The sequence below is a fragment of the Camellia sinensis genome, chromosome 8, assembly GCF_055761805.1.
Source record: "Camellia sinensis isolate YWXY chromosome 8, ASM5576180v1, whole genome shotgun sequence".
Taxonomy (NCBI): Eukaryota; Viridiplantae; Streptophyta; class Magnoliopsida; order Ericales; family Theaceae; genus Camellia; species Camellia sinensis.
Genome location: NC_138968.1, coordinates 25,578,952 through 25,597,820, shown reverse-complemented (window position 1 = coordinate 25,597,820; position 18,869 = coordinate 25,578,952). Strand labels below are relative to the sequence as shown.

The 18,869-nt window shown below is 35.9% G+C and overlaps 1 protein-coding gene across 1 annotated transcript; it reads left to right on the top strand.

Moving 5' to 3' along the window:
• The first annotated feature begins 2,100 nt into the window (after positions 1-2,100).
• Positions 2,101-16,848, top strand: LOC114289169 (E3 ubiquitin-protein ligase XBAT33). Its single transcript, XM_028232842.2, has 10 exons — positions 2,101-2,526; positions 2,659-2,718; positions 3,118-3,189; positions 3,444-3,628; positions 4,187-4,347; positions 4,440-4,498; positions 4,582-4,628; positions 4,728-4,871; positions 8,418-8,509; positions 15,917-16,848. The coding sequence occupies exons 1-10, from the start codon at positions 2,350-2,352 to the stop codon at positions 16,456-16,458; spliced, it is 1,539 nt and encodes a 512-aa protein (XP_028088643.2). The 5' UTR covers positions 2,101-2,349; the 3' UTR covers positions 16,459-16,848.
• Positions 16,849-18,869: the final 2,021 nt, after the last annotated feature.

Genomic DNA, 18,869 nt, shown 5'->3' with positions numbered 1-18,869 from the left:
TAGCTCGTTGAACGTTATAGTTTATTATTTATCGGCTTTCGCCAGCCCCTATTACTATAATACTATTAAGCAAGCCTTTGATAATTTCAGATTACTGGCCGGTTACCTTTCTAATCCCTTGGGGTGGGGGTTGAGTTGTGACACTAACGCCAATCCCATCTCTCATTGCTATCTCCAACCATGATCTTCTAATCTTAATCTCACAACCATCATCACCACTACCCTCCTTCACCACTTTCTCCACCTCCAGCTAGTCATCTCCTGCCGTGACAACCTCCTGCCCATTTGTGACCCACCCAACAGGCCTACGACTGGTGACCCACTGCTATTGCAAACCCCCATGACAACGAACCCATCGCCATCGCAGCCTCGCACGACCACCATCGTCGTTCTTACCTTTGCTGCGACCAGCTTCCCAACGCTTCTTCTCACTATCACAATCTTGATATTGATCTAGGGCTTGCCCCACCACCGTGAGCGCCTTCTTCTTTGCCGCTATTGCAAGACTCTTACAAACCCTAGATCTAGGATTTGCGCCGTTCTTCCTTCCTAGCTGTCATCGCCATTACCGCCGTAACCAATGCAAAGAAGAAGAAGTAGAAGGCAACAATGATAATGATGATGATCCAGGGTTCGCAACTCTTTCTTTTTCACACACTCTCTGTGATAATGATGGCGACGATTGAGGCGATGATTGTAGAAAGCAATAATGATGGATAGTGACAACGGTGGTTGTAAATGGATGGTGATAGAAGAATTGAAGGTGAAGAATGGTGGGGTTGTGAATGGATAGAACGACTGATAGTAGTGAGCAATGGTAGATCATGCTCCGATGGAGATGAAAGGGGTGTGTGATAGAGAAAATTAAGGTTAGAGTTATGGTTTCAAAAATTAGAGATATAGTTGGTATTAAGGTGGGATTTAAAAAGAAAATATAAGGAATTCATTTTGTTAGGTGGGAGTTCCAAGAAATGAGAGTTCAAAAAATAAGGTAGAAATAAATTGTAATCATTCTTGTAAATTCATATCTAAGGCCTCGTTTGGGAATAGGCTTTTTTAGTAACTTTTTGACTTTTTGGCTAAAATGTAATGTAAAAAAAATTAGTATGTTTGGGATGATTTTTTGACTTTTTACGAAAAGATGTGCAAAAAGTAGAGAAAAAATGGAATCTTTAACTTTTTGGTATGAATTGTTGGCTTTTTGGTTATTTAGTAACTTTTTGACTTTTTGACTAAAAAGGCCATTTGCCAAACGAGGCCTAAGTTTTAGTAAAAACTAACCCTGATATTTTTATTTTATTTCTATTTTTTTATTTTTTTATAAAGGGAAAGTAGAGCTGCCTAGACATTGGTTGGCACAGCCCCCCATTTCTTCTCCATTTTTGTTTCTCAAAGGAGAAACAAACCCAAAACAAAGGAAAACATCTAACACACACTCTCTCTCATCTGTGTATATATATATAATTCTTTAAAATGATTTAAATAAATATATTTTTAAAATCTTTCAACAAAATGTAAAATGATAAAAAAATAATATAATTTAAATAAAAAATAATCACCTTACTTGTTTCCACTTTTCAAAAAATACTTTTTAGAAAATTTTATTTTCTTATTTTCAGTATTTTTTTGTTTTTACTGAATTTTTTTAATATTTTAAACATTTTTTTTTACTTTTTAGACACACCTAACATAAATACACTTAAAAAGTAAAAAAATTGTAAAAAAAATCTTTTAAAAATTCACTAAATACCAAAAATACAAAAAAAATACAAGAATTCAGTATATTTTTTTGTATTTTTATGTATTTATTAATTTTTTAAAATATTTTTTTCACAAATTTTTTGCTTATTAAATACATCTAAGTAAGGTGCATCTAAAAAAGTAAAAAAAAATGTTTAAAATTTTAAAAATATTCACTAAAAACAAAAAAAAACACAAAAACCAAAAAAATCAATTTTTAAAAAACTTAATCCAGAAAATTCAAACCAAATATACTGAATATAATTATATATTTATCATATCACTCTTTTTATTTTTATATATATATTTTATAAATAATTAAAAAATTATTAAAATAAAAAATATGTGCTAAATTAAATTATGCCAAGGCAACCAACCACGTCTCCCCCAACACAAAATCACCCAAATCCAAATTTCAACACCACCAACCACCTCTCTCTCTCTGTCCTTTGTTTTCATCTCATCTCCGATTTATTCCCATGTCCTTTTCGAACTTTGTTTGACCTAATTCACCCCCTCTCTTGGCCTATAATGCATATACAACAATAGATACAGATATATATATATATATATAGAGAGAGAGAGAGAGAGAGAGAGAGAGAGAGAGAAATGGGGAATTCATTTGGGTGCTCGGCGTCGGGAGAGAGGTTGGTTTCGGCGGCGAGAGACGGAGATTTGGTGGAGGCGAAGATGTTGCTTGATTGCAACCCTTGTCTCTCCAAATACTCCACCTTTGGTGGCCTCAACTCTCCTCTCCACTTCGCCGCCGCTAAAGGCCACAACGAGGTCTCCCCCCATTTTAACCCTTTTCTTATTCCACCCCATTATTGTTTTTTTTTTTTTTTATCCATATATGTTTTGTTTTGTTTTTTTTTGTATTTGTATTTATGTAGTGTGTTTTGTTTTTGGTGATTTTAGATTGTTGCTTTGTTGCTTGACAATGGAGCTGATGTCAATTCCAGAAATTACTGTGGTCAGGTGCAAGATTCAATGTCTTTCTCTTCTGGGTTCTTTTCTTTAAGATTAAAAACATTGAATTTATATGAAAGTTAAAAAAAAAAAAATTGAAGAAATTATAATTGAAATCGCACATAAGGATAATTTGAGCATACAAAATGTGTGATATAGCTTTGCCAATTGAGTTTTGTGCTTTATATAATAAATAGAATAGATTAGAATGGATTGTTTGTAACTTTTGAGTTTGATCTGTGATTGTGAATGTGATTTGATAAATTTTGTGGGATCAGCTCGATTATGTTTTGGGTTCTGTAATTTTACGTGTAAGGAATTTAAAACTGGGCAATTTCTTAAATGAATGAGAATTGGTGGATCTGTATTGAATTTAATTGCTGAATTGTTATGAAATTTTATTTGAAGACGGCATTGATGCAAGCGTGTCGATATGGGCACTGGGAAGTTGTACAGACTCTCCTGCTCTTCAACTGCAGTGTGAGTTTTCCTTTCAGCATCTTTCTCTTTTCCATTCCGCATAGTATTGTTACCAAGCTGTAGTTGGGGCTTGAAATTCAAACGTTGATCTCTTCTAATGAAGAGACGGTTATAGATCACTTTTTTACAAGGCCCATGGTCAGTTTGCTATATCCCAAATTTTGTATCACTCTGAAGACCTTTTTATTTTACTTTATTTATAAATTAGTTAATTCTCCTTTCTGTGTATCACATATTTTACTCACTCCTTTCAGGTTACAAGGGCAGACTATCTCAGTGGAAGAACAGCTCTCCATTTTGCAGCAGTTAATGGGCATGTTAGATGCATGAGACTTGTTGTGGCCGACTTTGTTCCCAGTGATCCTTTTGAATCTATAAATGCTCAAACCAATTGTGACAGAGACAATGATTCCAATATGAAGTGCAAATATGACCAAAGGTTTTTGATTTATTTCTGTTTGTTTTTTCACTGTCAATGGCATGACATTAATCAATGTGGTGATGAGGTAAAATATGTTTAGATGTTTTGATTAGTAAAAAAGTAGACCAATAGTGGCTCCCTTGAAAGGAAGACTTAAAACGGATATGGATTGGGGACTAGAGTATCATAGATGTTGGCCCTAAATATAACAAAATCATGGACATTATTTCGAGGGAGATTCTTCCCAAGTTGGGCTGAATATATAAGCTATTCCTCCTGTTTCTCTGTTTATCAGAAGTGCATAAGCATGAGAAGAAAACTCACTGGTTCAAAATACACGAACAGTTTGTGGCTATCTACACGTTGCAATACAACTGGCCTTCTCTAAGTTTTGCTGGCAGAATTGTAAGCTAGATATTTGTATAGATTGATTTCATAAAGATGAAGCTGTTGTAAGTTTTAATATGCCTCAGCAATAATAATTATTTCAGAGGTTGTAGAGTCTTTAATTTTCAGCAGTTGATAACACCAAGCATTGTTCTATTCAGTTCAGTGATAGATTTATTTTAAATGCAGTGCACTGTCCAAGTTTGTAAATAAGGCTGCTGATGGTGGTATCACCGCTCTTCATATGGCTGCATTGAATGGTTATTTTGATTGTGTACAACTCCTACTTGATCTTCGTGCAAATGTTTCATCTGTGACATTTCATTATGGAACATCAATGGATTTGATTGGTAAGTCATTTGTTTGAGTTTCAAAAGCTTGTTTTGTGGGAGGCCTGTCTGTGTTTTTGACTTATAAATACTATGAATGTATCTCTTTATAGGAGCTGGAAGCACCCCTTTGCACTATGCTGCTTGTGGGGGAAATTTGAAATGCTGTCAGGCGAGTATTTGTCCAATTTTCGATGATTTCCTGACAATTGCAAGTACTGTTATCTTGAAGTGATCATGTTCTTGTATATATAGATCCTTCTTGCAAGAGGTGCCAGTCGGTTGACCTTAAACTGCAATGGGTAATGTTTTGTGAATGGGTTCTCATGTGTCCAGTGTTTGCTTCATGTACTTAACTATTTTCTCTTTGCATGTCTAAGGAAATTCATGCATTCTTGCAGGTGGCTTCCTCTTGATGTTGCTAGGACTTGGGGGCGTCATTGGCTGGAGCCATTGCTAGATCCCAATTCTGGCTCTACGATACCGATGTTTCCTCCTTCTAATTATTTATCCTTGCCTCTCTTGAGTGTACTTAATATAGCAAGGTAATTTCAACGAACAATATTATATCTACTTTTGAGATTAGGTCCAAAAGTTTGCTACCCACAAAATATTAATTTTGGAGAGATTGGTTTTCATTTTATTTTTTAAAGGTGAACATTAATTCATAGTGCTTCAGGATATTGTTTTGTTTAAACATTTTGTTTTGAGCTATAATTGGCAGCCCTGCTTATTGCATTTGAACAAAGTTTATTTATTTTGTGATGACAAAGGAGTGGAGAAATTGAAAATTTTAGAAATATTAGTCGTGATGGGAGGAATTTTGAAATTTGTTTGGATGAGAAAATTGAAATGAAAAGGAATGATGAAAGCAGGACAAGGACTTCTTTTATGGAAATATGAGAAAATATATAAGATCATGTGGTAGCTCATAGTTAATGCATGGGGACACTGCATAATGTTTAGTCGTCTGCATATTTTATAAAGACAAGATGAGAACTGATGCGGGGCAGGTACCTTTAAAAGGATTCCCTGTTCAGAAACACAAGAATTAAGTTGAATGTTCCACTTGGTAATAATGAAAATCACTTTAGAAAGTTCTAAGTTAATAATTTGGTAGTCAATAATCCGACTTAAGTGTTAGGTTGGCAACCTAGTTGATCTGTCAAGGTTGTTAGTATCTTCAATTAATAATATTGGCTTAGCATTATAATTAACATAATGCGTATTGAGATGAGTTGTCTTACTCAAATCAAGTCACACAGTTAACCCTATTTGGTCAAACCTCTAGTTGAGTTGAATTTTCGATCCTTTAGGTTAATTTGAACATGCCTAAGCCTGGTAGACTGAATGATTGGCAACTCTAATAGAATTTCACGATTAATAGTCCCCCTACATGTGTGATGTTGGAGGACAGAGATAGTTGGCTTCAATGCATTAGCTGTATTATTGTTGCTTTGATTTTGCTGCATGCCACTGATTCTTGGGTATTTTAGCTGAAAGGCTACATGGAAAAGGAGGAGAGAAAAATCCTGATTCTGGAGGAAGATAAAGCCTCTTTTTAGTTGGCATGGTCAAGGTTCTCGTACATGTCTCATTAAGCTTTCCTTTTGTGCTAACTATAAAATGTACGTATATACATATGTTTATATTTGATAAGTATATATATACGTAGACATCATGACTTGGAGTGAGTGCAAATGTATCCACTCCCAGCACTTGACAACCGAGAATCAACCTCTTCACAAAAATGTGGGGGAAGGGCCTTCTACACTGGGTATGACCTTTATATATTTGACTGGAAAGTGGTGTCACAATCCTCCCTGTTATACCCTATCATCATAGATGATTGACAGCGTATCTTTACAAAATCATGCAAACTATTTACGAATTCTGATTGGTGTTCATTGAAGAGCCTCTGATGCTTCTTATTTCATTATTGGGATCTAATTTATGTCCTTCACCAATGAATATATTCTTATCCTCTTTGCAAGCCACTGATTTCGTGGAACATCCACTTGTTTGTTGGCTTTACATAATAAAAATTGTTTCAGTTTTAGATTGCCTTATAAAATGTCGAGGTAACACATTGCATATATAATTAAATTGTAGCAATTTTATTTTAAAAGTAATAGAGCATTCTTGAGTGACTCATGAAGCAAAAAATGAAGCATCTCAAAAACTCATGCCCTTATTTTATACGCAAAATGGATGATGAAAAAAGGGTAAATTACAAATATACCTTCCTGAGATTTGTTTAAAATAAGGATTGTCCCTTGTGGTTCTACAAATTACAAATATCGCATAGTCATAATTTTTTATTTAATAGAATTAACAAAAAAAATAAAATTTCTAACTACTCTCCTATGCAATAGTAAAATTACTATAATATTAATTGAAATATATTTATGACATCAGTAAAAACTGTTAATTGATTTAATGATTTATTAATAGAAGAGCCATTTGTTATGTGATTAGAAATTTGAAGGGGTGGGATATAATTTTTAAAACCACATGAGGCAATCCGTATTTTAAGCAAACCTGAAGGGGTGTGTTTGTAAAATTGTATTTACCCAAAAAAATTATAATTCTATAGGAAGAATGCATTTTAGGAAGAGAAGAGCATGACTTAGCAGGTATGGGAAGTGAAAAATAAATATATTGTTATTATGATTTGGGTGCTTGACTTTAATTTATGAAACACTTCCGAAGCTTCACAAATCCTGTAGTCCATCTGAATCCTGATGCTTTCTGTTGAGTTTCCCTAGCCCTAGTATTTGCTTGAAAATGGTCTTAAAATTCAGGGCACCAGCATTTCTTCTAAGTGTATGGTTGAACCATTTCTTGGCCTTCAAAGATGAGCATGTTAGATACTTTGTGTGCCTCTGTGTAATTTGAGATGAAGAGCATGACTAAATAACCCAGTTCTTGCAGCTCATCTCACGAGATGCCTTATCGTTAAGGTACTAAAAGTTATGTCCTTGTTTCTTTATATGATCTGAGAATGGCACATCCTGTAGTATTTATGAGCTGTGCTAACTTTGATACCTGAGGTCACTATGAGGCTTGTGAGTCAAGATTGAGCTTATATAGAATATCAATGAAATTCATTTGGAAGATGAATATAGAGTATTACAACCTTGACAGCTTCTTGGATTTCTCTTATGCTCAAATCATCTATAACTGCAACTTCTGGCTATTTTGACACCGGAGTTCTTGAGGATAGTGCTATCATGACTCTTTGCCTTCATCACTTTATGACCTGTTCCTTAAGCCTTAGACAACAAAGGAAGATGGCTTAGTTCTGTGGACACATTTAATTATTTTGGTTTCGGACAGATAGTTTACAAAGTAAGGACCATCTAGTCAGGAAAACATGTGCATGTAACCCTTACATGTGCTGTGTCTTTGTTAATGGTGAATTGGTGGTTGACTGGAAGTTTTCTAATTCTGAATCTTAGATGCATGAAAATTCGAATGTCGAGATAAACTAAGACCTGAGGTTCATTTGTGGAACTTTGTCAGAGTTTGCCACAAGAAGTTATCAATCAGGTTATGAAACAGTTTTTTACTTCCCTGTTTAGTTGCACTTTGCTCTTTCTTCTTTGGAGTTCAAAATTTTGTTGCTGGATCAAAGTTTAGGGAAGTTATAAACTAAGTTGTTTTGGAGGTGTATAAACTTCATATTTAACTACACTGTGCTCATTGAAAATGGAATTGTGATAATTTCCAAAGTTATCGTGAACCAACTCGATGGCAAGTGCGATCTGCCCCCAATGCTGTGGCGTGGGTTTGGGTCATGAAAATCAGCCTATCCACAAGGAAATTGGGTTAAGGTTGCTACCTATTACTTCTCCTAGACTATACTGCAAGCAAGAGCCTTGTACACTGGGTGCAACCTTTAATTGATAATTTCCGTTAGAAGTTAATAAAGTTCATATTTTGGCTGTGCTTCCTGAAGTATCTAAAAAGTAAGGTTGATCTGTGTGATGAGAATTTTATCCCGTAGGAAGATAATTTTAATGAAAGAGAACCCTTTTGTATAATAGCCATTGCTGGACATCAATACTTTTTTTATTCCCTATCTGCAGAGAGTATGGGTTGCAAACATCAGCAACCTGCTGTGATGATGCTGAGATTTGTGCTGTGTGCCTGGAGAGAGCATGTACAGTAGCCGCTGAAGGTCAGCTCTTCTGTCTATATACTTCTTGTCACACTTTTTAAGGTTTACCTAGTGTACTTCTATTCGACTGCATGTTTTGGTTTTCTCTATGTCAGACTTAGCCAGAAAATGAATAAAAAAACTTACCGATGATGAGTTTTATATTTTTATAGTTATTTTAGTACTGATCTGTTGGGGTGATGATTATGGGAATATTATCCAAGATAATAGTCTGCCTAGTGTTCTCATAGCTAACAACTTGAGTTTTGCCATTAGACAACTTAAGTTTTGCCATTAGACAACTTAAATAAGTCTTTAATCCTTATTTTTATCTCCTTGAATTGTTTTTTGACATTTCGTTCTATCCAAATCTTAGTAGTACGGATATGGACACATGCTTGGACACTGATAGACATGGGACACAATGATTTTGAAAATTTTGCGATATGGACACGTCAGGGATATGGAATTTTTTATTTAATTCATTATATATATGAATATAAATTTAGAGCACTGAGATATTAAAGCCATCAATATATAAGCAAGCTTGTATATATATATTTTTCCACTTTCCTCCTCTTTATTTCCGTATGTTTTACTTTGACCACAAAGGCGAATCAACTTTTTAAAATTATAAAAGAAAGCCCACGAAGGTGTCTTGAGGCATGTCCAAAAGACAGGACACGACGACACACGTTTTTGTATAGTGTACCCAACGTGTCTTTCAAAAAATTAACAATTAAAAAAGTTGACATGCCACGTGGCGTGTTTGACACGTAGATTAGTTTGTTCGTGGTGTGTGTGTATCCGACACAAGACACAGACACTAACATGGCAGACATTTCAAAGTGTCCGTGCTTCCTAGATCCAAAGTTCAAGTCGAAATTCAAATTCGACTTGATATATTACTGGGTTGAGTCAGCTCGTAAACTTGAATTTTGAGAATCATAAGTTATATATGGTTTCTTTTTGCATTTAAGAATGGCTTAAAATGTTCAGGAATGAAAAATGTAACGAAAATCCAAAACATCTTTGCTTTTTAAATTTTTAATTTTCAATCAAATGGTTTTATTCTCTAAACTTCACATTTTGAAATAATATTATAGAGCCATTGATTTTATTATTTTATTATACATGTACTTTTGGGATAACCTGACTTGGTCGAGTATTTAGTTTGGTACGATAGAGTGGGGTTGGAATGGAATGTCCATTCAAGATTTGTATTCTTTTTCCTCTGTTTGGTACACGTTATTCAAGTGGGAATAGCCATTCCATTGAAATGGTCATTTCAACAAAGAGCAGGAATACCCATTCCTCTATCCAGCCCAAGGAATGTGCATTCCATTCTATTATAGAGTCTTTTCAAAATGAGTGTCACTATTACTACCATCCACTTTTGCCACCACCACCGCTGCCACCAACCACAATCCTACTACCGCTGCCACTGCCACCCTACCACTATCACCACAAACCATATTCACCATCCTATTATTATTGCCATAATCATCCTACCATCTCTGCCGCCACCTTGCCACCACTACCACTACCTATTACCACCATCCACTTCATCACCACCACGCTACCACCATCACTACCACTCTACTACTGCCACCACTAGCACAACCATAACCACAACCACCATCACCACCAACCACCTCTACCATCCTACTATTATTGTTATAACCAATCCTATCGGCCACAACCACCGCCATTGCCACCTTCCACCACCACAATCACTATTGTACCACCATCACTGCCAACCACCTTTACCATCCTACTATTATTGCCATAACCATCTTACCACCGCCACCACAACTACCAACTACCCTCTATTACCACCGCCACCTTACCACTACCACCATCACAACCACTACTCTACCTTCCTACTATTACTGCCATAACCATCCTATCAGCCACAACCACCGCCATTGCCACCTTCCACCACCACAATCACTATTGTACCACCATCACTGCCAACCACCTTTACCATCCTACTATTATTGCCATAACCATCTTACCACCGCCACCACAATTACCAACTACCCTCTATTACCGCCGCCACCTTACCACTACCACCATCACAACCACTACTCTACCTTCCTACTATTACTGCCATAACCATCCTACTTTCACCCCCACCCCCACCCCCACCCCCACCCCCACCCCCACCCCAAAGCAAATTACAACCACCACCAATGTTGCAGCTACCATCACCATCATCTCTCACACCACCACTTCCACAACTATCAAAACGATCCTGATTTAGACAATTTTAAATTGGTTGTTACTAGTTTGATAAATAAATAAAATAAATTATTCCATTCCATTAGTATAAAGTATAACCAAACATGAGAATGAAAATTGTCATTCTATTTCTACAACATTCCATGTGAGCCCCCAAACAGTGAAATGACCATTTCATTCCATTCAACCTTCTATTCCATTCCTGCATACCAGACATTGGGTTTTCCACTCTCTCTCTCTCTCTCCCCCCACATTAAGTCAAAAAGTAAAACTCAAAACTAAACAGAGTGCTCTAAAAAATGCACCATTTCTTAAATCATTGGCCATCTTGTTGTCTCTCAAAGCCTATCTTCTCCTCAAATCGAAACCGTCCTCGCCGGTGCTCATTGCTTTTGTCATATATTTTGTAAGAAATAATGTATAGAGAAAGAGAGAGAATAAATTGTATGTATTATTATTGATTGATATATTGATTGATATTTTCTGTATATTACAAATGGTTCCTTATATAGATGTAGGTGTAGTGGATGGTGATAGTGGTGTAGTGGGTTAGGTTTAGTGGAGTAGGTGAGGTGGTAGTGGTGGTAGGTGATGGTAAATTCTAACAGCCCCCCGCAAACTCAAGGAGGATAGAAACTAACCAACTTGAGTTTGAAGAGAGGAACAAAACAAGAAAATACATAAAAAATAAAAGAGGATAAGAGACACTGAATGGTCGTGTCAGACCATTGGTGAAGACACTGGATGGTGGTGTCATAACGTTGTAGAGGACACTGTATGGGGGTGTCATAACCATGTAGAAGACAGTTTATGGGGTCATGTCGGACCGTTGTAGCAGACAATGTGGTGACAGTTGTTGTGACAGTTTACGGAGTCTTGCTGGACCCTTGTAGAAACTAACCGGAATCAATGTCGGGACAGTTTACAGAGTCTTGTCGGACCCTTGGAAAAGCTAACCGGAATCAAATGTCGGGACAGTTTACAGAGTCTTGTCGGACCCATATAGAAACTAACCGGAATCAATGTCGGGACAGTTTACAGAGTCTTGTCGGACCCATGTAGAAACTAACCGGAATCAATGTCGGGACAGTTTACAGAGTCTTGTCGGACCCTTGGAAAAGCTAACCGGAATCAAATGTCGGGACAGTTTACAGAGTCTTGTCGGACTCCTAAAAAGTCGCACCCTCAAAAGGTGTGCCCAATCTTTCAAAAGGCGTACCATCAAAAGGCGTGCCCAATCCATAAAAAGGCGTGCCATCAAAAGGCGTGTCCACTTTATCAAAAGATGTGCCATGAAAAGGCGTGCTATCAAAAGTTGCGCCCTCAAAAGGCGCGCCTACTTCATCAAAAGTCGTGCCCGACAGAAAGCGTCGAGCCATCAAAAGGTGAGCCGGAGACGCGGCGAGGCACGTGAGCGACAGAGCGGCGTGTCGGCCGCGTCGTCAGTGTCAATATAAACCAATGCGGAGGCGGAGGAAACCAAACCAGACTGAAACCTCTGAACTTGTCATTCTGAAACAATCTGTAAATACTCTGTATCCAACCCTTCTCTGAAACACTCAGCAACATGGCCTCTTCTTCCCGTCCAGCTACCCAGAACATGGCCTCCTCTTCCCGTGGTCTGCTCACGCTCTTTCCAGAACTGAACGAGTCCACAAGAGAAATAACTGGTGCGATGGCCAGTGAACCTCAACCAAACACCTCTGGTTTTGCTCCATTGAACTTTCCGATGCGGTCGGTGGAGCAAAAAATGGCGGTGCAAACTGATATTGAGGCCAATCAGTATACTCTGAAGTCATGTGTGGAAACCATGACGGCGGTCACAAACTTGTCGCACCGGCTGCAGAGCAGGACAAATGAGGTGCAACAGTTAAACTCCCAGCTGGCTCTGCTCCAACGCATGTATAAGGATGCGCGAGCAGAGATAAGTGTGCTAAAGACAGAAAATAAGGAGCTGAAGCGGAAGGCCACTGTGATGTTCCGATTTGGAGGTCCTCCATATGCTGCAGTGGAGGAGTATGGGGGAGTGAACGTGCTCGGTGGACAAGGAAACACGGAGGCAACACCGGCAAGGGCCGCCCAAGACGGTGGCAAGAAGAAAAGACCGGCAGAATAGGCGAGAAGAAAAATCCCACTGTTCCGATTTGTGTTGGTTGTGTTTTGTTTTGTTTTGTGTTTTTTTATTTTTTTATTTTTTTATTTTTTATTTTTATGGTGTAAAATGCTGATCGGGGTTGATCCCCGGCATGAAGAAATGACAAGTTTGTAAAATGTTTTTTTTTTTTTTTTTTTGTGTTTTTGGGAGTGTTTTGTTGAAAAAATAAAAATAAAATGAAAGAAAACAAGGGAGAAAGAAAATAGATAAAAAAATATTTATAGATGGATTATATGAAAAACATCAGTGCGATTGTTTCAAAATAAAGTGGGGTATTTAAAAAAGAGGAAAAGTGACTTGGAAAAAATAAATAAAAATAAGTGATTTTTGAAATCAAATGGAGAAGAGAGAGGGACAAACCCATGTGATAAAGTGGAGAGAGAGTCGGTGAGTGGGGTGCAAAAGGTGAAGGAGAAATGATGGATTGAAAATGGTTTGGGTCAAAAGTGGACACTGTTAGTGGGGAACATGAGTGCATTGATTATTTGATATAATAATAATAATAATAAAAATAAAAAGTTAGAACAGTTGGAGAGAATGAGTGGAGTATGGTAAGGGTTTCATCCAAAGCCAAAATTCCTGCAGCAAATCACTTCGCAAATCCTAGCATGAGTTTTTTCTCTTTCCAGGCTTATTCATGAATTTCCTGGTGATTTCAAGAGCCTCTGGTGGCATTGTGGCAGAGAACACCCCAACCTGGATTTTGGGTGGCAGCAACTGAGAACACCCCAACCTGGATTTTGGGTGGCAGCAACTGGAAAATATCATAGATCTGATTTTTAAAAACCTCGTGACAGCATTTCATCAGCTTCATCCAAGACAAACATTTTGATGTAAACAGGGCGAAGTGATTGTCTCCGCAACATGTCAAACACACGACCAGGAGTACCAACAACAACATGAACCCCACTGGAGAGAATGCGCTGATCTTCGCGCACACTAGTCCCTCCAACACAAGCATGAACCTTCACACTTTGCTGGGCAAGTTCAAGAGTGGGTGGAAGAACCAAAGCTTGGCACTCAACCAAGCTATAATCTAGCTGCTGCAGAATTCCAGAGCAGAATGTTGCAGTGTTTCCAGTTCCAGACTGTCTCGTCATATGAGGTGAAGAATTCTTCTCCATCAGCCTCACACATGACTACAGTTGCACAAATCTTTGTTGATTTTATCAGCGGAATAGGTTGAGGTCCGGCGGGCGGCTAAGGTGAGGTTGCCGCCCGCCGGGGAAGCAAAAATACTAGGTTTTAAACCAGCTCTGATACCATGTAAGAAATAATGTATAGAGAAAGAGAGAGAATAAATTGTATGTATTATTATTGATTGATATATTGATTGATATTTTCTGTATATTACAAATGGTTCCTTATATAGATGTAGGTGTAGTGGATGGTGATAGTGGTGTAGTGGGTTAGGTTTAGTGGAGTAGGTGAGGTGGTAGTGGTGGTAGGTGATGGTAAATTCTAACATATTTATATTTAGTTAACCATCCAAGCCATCATGCTATCATCTACTCCTCCATAATGAATACCTTAAACTTGTCATTAAAGCAACATTCACAGTGACTTTTCGATTGTCTTGCAATTCATTCATCTGGGCATTCTAATTTTAGCAACTCTTTTTATAGGGATTTTGTTTTTCTACGATATCATAATTCATTAGCATGAACATGATCAACAGGTAGCCTTTTCTATCATATTTCCTTCTAAATTTATTGCTATTGGAAACTTAACCTTTTTAAAAAAATATATGTATATAATTTGAAGATAATTCCATGGACACTATCCTCAATCTCTCCTTCCAATGGATGATAAATATATACATACATATATATATATATATATATGTCATGTTAAAAAATAGTTTCCTCAGGTACCTCTTTGACTTCAAATCGCTGATATTTCTTTTAATTCTCGTCTTGTTTAAATTACATTTGTCTGAATTGTGAGTCTTCTGATATTTAAACTACATTGTTATGTACCATCAATCTTCCAATTTTAAGGCATTGCTACAGGAATGTGAGTCTTCTGATATTGCATCTTTCCCTAGTCCAGTATATTTAACTATGAGTCTATGACTATTGTCCACAAATATCATACATTAAAACCTCCTTTAATAATGCATCCTGTTTGTTCGTTGATAACCAGAAGATAAAGTAAGGGTTCAAAGCTGACTTCTAGCCTATTATGAAGATTCTCGTTTGGCATGTAATAGTTTTAGCCTAAAAGCCGAAAAGCTACTAAAAAAAATAAAATAAAAAAGCTACTAAAAAAATAAAAAAGCCTATAACCTATATCAAAAAGTCAAAAATTTCATTTTCTCTCTACATTTTGCATTTCTTTTCGTAAAAAATCAACAAGTTATTCCAAACATACTAGTTTCTTTTACCTCATATTTTAGTCAAAGAGTTATTAAAATAGTCTGTTCCCAAACGAGGCCACTCGTCTTTACTTGTGTGGCCCTTGTGCTGTATATGTCTTGATCAAGGCAATAGAAAACACTCGTTTTCTTTCAAAATCTCACTGCACTGTCTGTTATCAATCCTCCTGTGTCTGTAAGGCATGGATAATTGGTTTGGTCTTTTTGGCATGAAGCCAAATTAGTTGGAATAAAGAATCTGGCAAATTCCTAATTGTGGCATATTAATGTTCCAAGTTTTCTTTCCTCAAGTTCCTCAGCAAATGGTTAATTAGTTTTTGCTTGCTTGGAAGGCTAAACTCTTAAGGAGTCCTTTTTTATATATATGTATATATTATAAATTCTTCCAATGTCAATTTGTATTTGATACATTCTATTTTCCTATCTTTTTTTTGGGTTAAAAATGTTAGTCTGTTTGCTTAGGCACATTTTCGTTAAAGCCACTCTTGGACCCTTGATTTCGTTCTCCAGAACTGCTATTATATTCATAGTTACATCAATTTAAAATAGGGTCAATTACATTCAACTCTTTTAACTATTGCTGAATATCTCTTTACACCATTAACTTTAAAACCGTACGGTTGGAATATTCAACTGTTATCTGCATTTTCAGGTTGTGGGCATGAGCTTTGTGTAAGATGTGCACTCTACCTTTGCTCTGCCAGTAATATCTCTTCCGAATTGCTAACGCCACCTGGGTCCATTCCATGCCCTCTATGTCGTCATGGCATTACCTCTTTTGCCAAACTTCCTGGATTTCCGGTAAAGGAAATCAAATTTCATCTATCCCTCAGTCTCTGTACTCCGTGCATGCTTCACCCTCGTGAAGCAGATCGTTCAACACCACCAACCTCTACAACAGAGATTCGAAAGAATCGTGTGGCTTCTGTTTCTTCTGATCTTTTCTGCCCTGTCACGTGTAGTCCATTTCCTTCCGTGGCTGTTCCATTGTGCACGTGTAGTGATGAACCGTGTCCTTGTGAACCCCGAGACATTGAAACACGAGACGAATCTCCGCAACGCTCACGATCTGCATCAATGGACCAGGACAAACTGGAAAGTATGAGGCTTGAGAAAACGAGTTGCTCAAGCATGTTTTGGAGCAAAAGAAGCTGCAGCAGAGAGCATCAGTGCAATTCTGAAATAAATGCTTGACACTTGATGGTTGCGACTGTTGGTCTTCCTGTTTCCAAGCACCAGTGTTTTTGAATCCGTGTTTGATTCTGCTTTCTGTTTGGCTGGTGTTTGATGCTGGGATTGTTGGTCTTTCCATTTCCAGACACGGGTGTTTTTGAATCTGTGTTTGTTTCTGGTTTCGATTTGGCTGGTGCATGATGAATCGGTGATGGATTTGCTTCTGGGATTGCGGAATTTTTACCATGTTTCAGATTTACTTGGTTGTGGTATGTAAAGTTTGTATGTTGGGGTTATAGAGTCATATTGTAAACAAATGTTATTGTAGGGAACTACTCTTTTTTTTTTTTCTTTTTTTTTTCTCCTTAATCATGGATTTCTTATATATATATATATATATGGTTCTGAAAATGGGTTTTTTTGGTGTTTTTTTTTTCTTAGTATTTGGTGGTGTTTGTAATTTTTTTATTAATTGATGTGACATTTATCATATTATTATGAGGGGATTTTTTTTTTTTTTTTTTTTTGTTTCAGATATTAAAATTTCATTATTGTATGTCAGTTTATTTATAAAAATTAAGTTAAAAATTTGCTTCTAAGTAACCCCCAAGCTCTCTTCAAGGAAAGGGAGAGAAATGCCACAGGTGCTGGCATACCGGTTTTACGGAATTATGTGACTCGGTATATACCTTAACTAGTTCCCTAAATTTCATTGGGGGTGTTTGCAAAGCCAAGCAAATATTAAAAAATAGATCTGTGAGACGAGGAGGTCAACTAGTAAGAACGATACTAGCTATCAAGCAAACATGTAGGAGACTTGAGCGAATAATGAAATGAAACATTTTATGCATCTTGTTGAGCTATTAGAATGCACAAAGAAACAGCAATTGATGCCTTAAAAACACATCTACTCTTGGGGTATAATAATAAAGGAGCAAATTGCTTGGCCCAATAAAAGCAGTAATCATAAGATAAACGGTGGTGTTACATACACTAAATGAGTATATTAACTAATGTATTAATATTATTATTGATTTCACTCATTATACAAATTATAAATATTAAAAATCTCTTAAATTATATCACATCATCAATTGATATATTAGTTAGTACACTAATTATTGCATATACTATTATTATACTATAAATGAAATTGGTTTGACCAGTTTTGTGGCTTGGTGGAAAATAAACTTGGCTCAAATTCATTCATTTTTGTGTGATCCCATTAGTTAAACATCACCTATATATGTGGGATGGGTTAAAGCACTTTACTCTTTATTGTTTAAATATAATTAGAAAACTTCTATGGGATTTTAGATTAAAGTGAAATTGTTAGGTTTTTCATCCAAACTAACCGAAGGTATATCACACACACTATTTTTTAGAGTGAATTTGGTTTTCTGCGAAAAAATAAAGTGAAATTAAAACAACAAAAATATAATTTTACCTCTATCTTCTTCAAACCTAAAATTAGATTAATATGTTAATTAAAATAAAATAAATTAAAATATAATTAAAGATTGATCTAAAGAATAAAATATAATTAAATAAAAATATAAAACAAATACTAATTAAGAATTGATCTAAAATATGATTAAATTAAAATTAGATTAACATGTTAGAAATTACAACAAATAATTAATAAATTAAAATTAATTGTGATATCAAATATAATTAAATTAACATTAGATTAAAAAGTTAGGAATTACATTAAATAATAAAATATTTAGGATTAATTGAGATATAAAATATAATTAAATTAAAATTAGAATAAAAAGTTAAGTATGATAATAAATAAGTAAAACATTATAATTATTGTGATTTAATTGAATTAATGTTAGACATAATAAATGATAAAATTTTGACCTAATAACCTTGAAGTTATGAGTTCAAGTCACAGAGCAATTATTTTGTGTATGATGCCAAAGATTAGATGTGCACCCATTATTGTGTATTATTTGAACGTTGGTTTAGTGTTAGACATAATAAATAATGTATATGAGAGACAAGAGAGACAGAAAATATATATATATATATATATATATATAGGAAAAAGATTCAGACTCCCTTTGGAGTTACCCCCATGACCTCCTTTGCTTTTGATTGGTCAATTTTTTTTATTTTTTATTTTTTATTTTCTTCTCCTCGTCCAACCACCAACCCTCACATGTGTGTAGAGGGTGGTGGAGGTGGAAGTTTTGAAGGGGTCTCAATCATATCCCATATATATATATATATATATATATATAAAATTTGAAAGTATTATAATCATGTTAGGAAAATGCGATAGGTCTTAAATTTTTTATCAAATGAATCATCAAATGTTTCACATGGATGTGGGTGGAGCTCATAAAAAAGAGCCTCACAACCATTTAGGACATTTAGTCATTCATTCGGTAAAAAATTTTGTATCCCTAATATTACCCATCATG

Coding starts and splice junctions, on each gene's coding strand:
- LOC114289169 (XM_028232842.2), top strand. CDS start 2,350: ATGGGGAATTCATTTGGGTGCTCGGCGTCGGGAGAGAGGTTGGTTTCG. Junction 2,719..3,117: donor CCAGAAATTACTGTGGTCAG/GTGCAAGATTCA, acceptor TTTTATTTGAAG/ACGGCATTGATGCAAGCGTG. Junction 8,510..15,916: donor ATGTACAGTAGCCGCTGAAG/GTCAGCTCTTCT, acceptor CTGCATTTTCAG/GTTGTGGGCATGAGCTTTGT.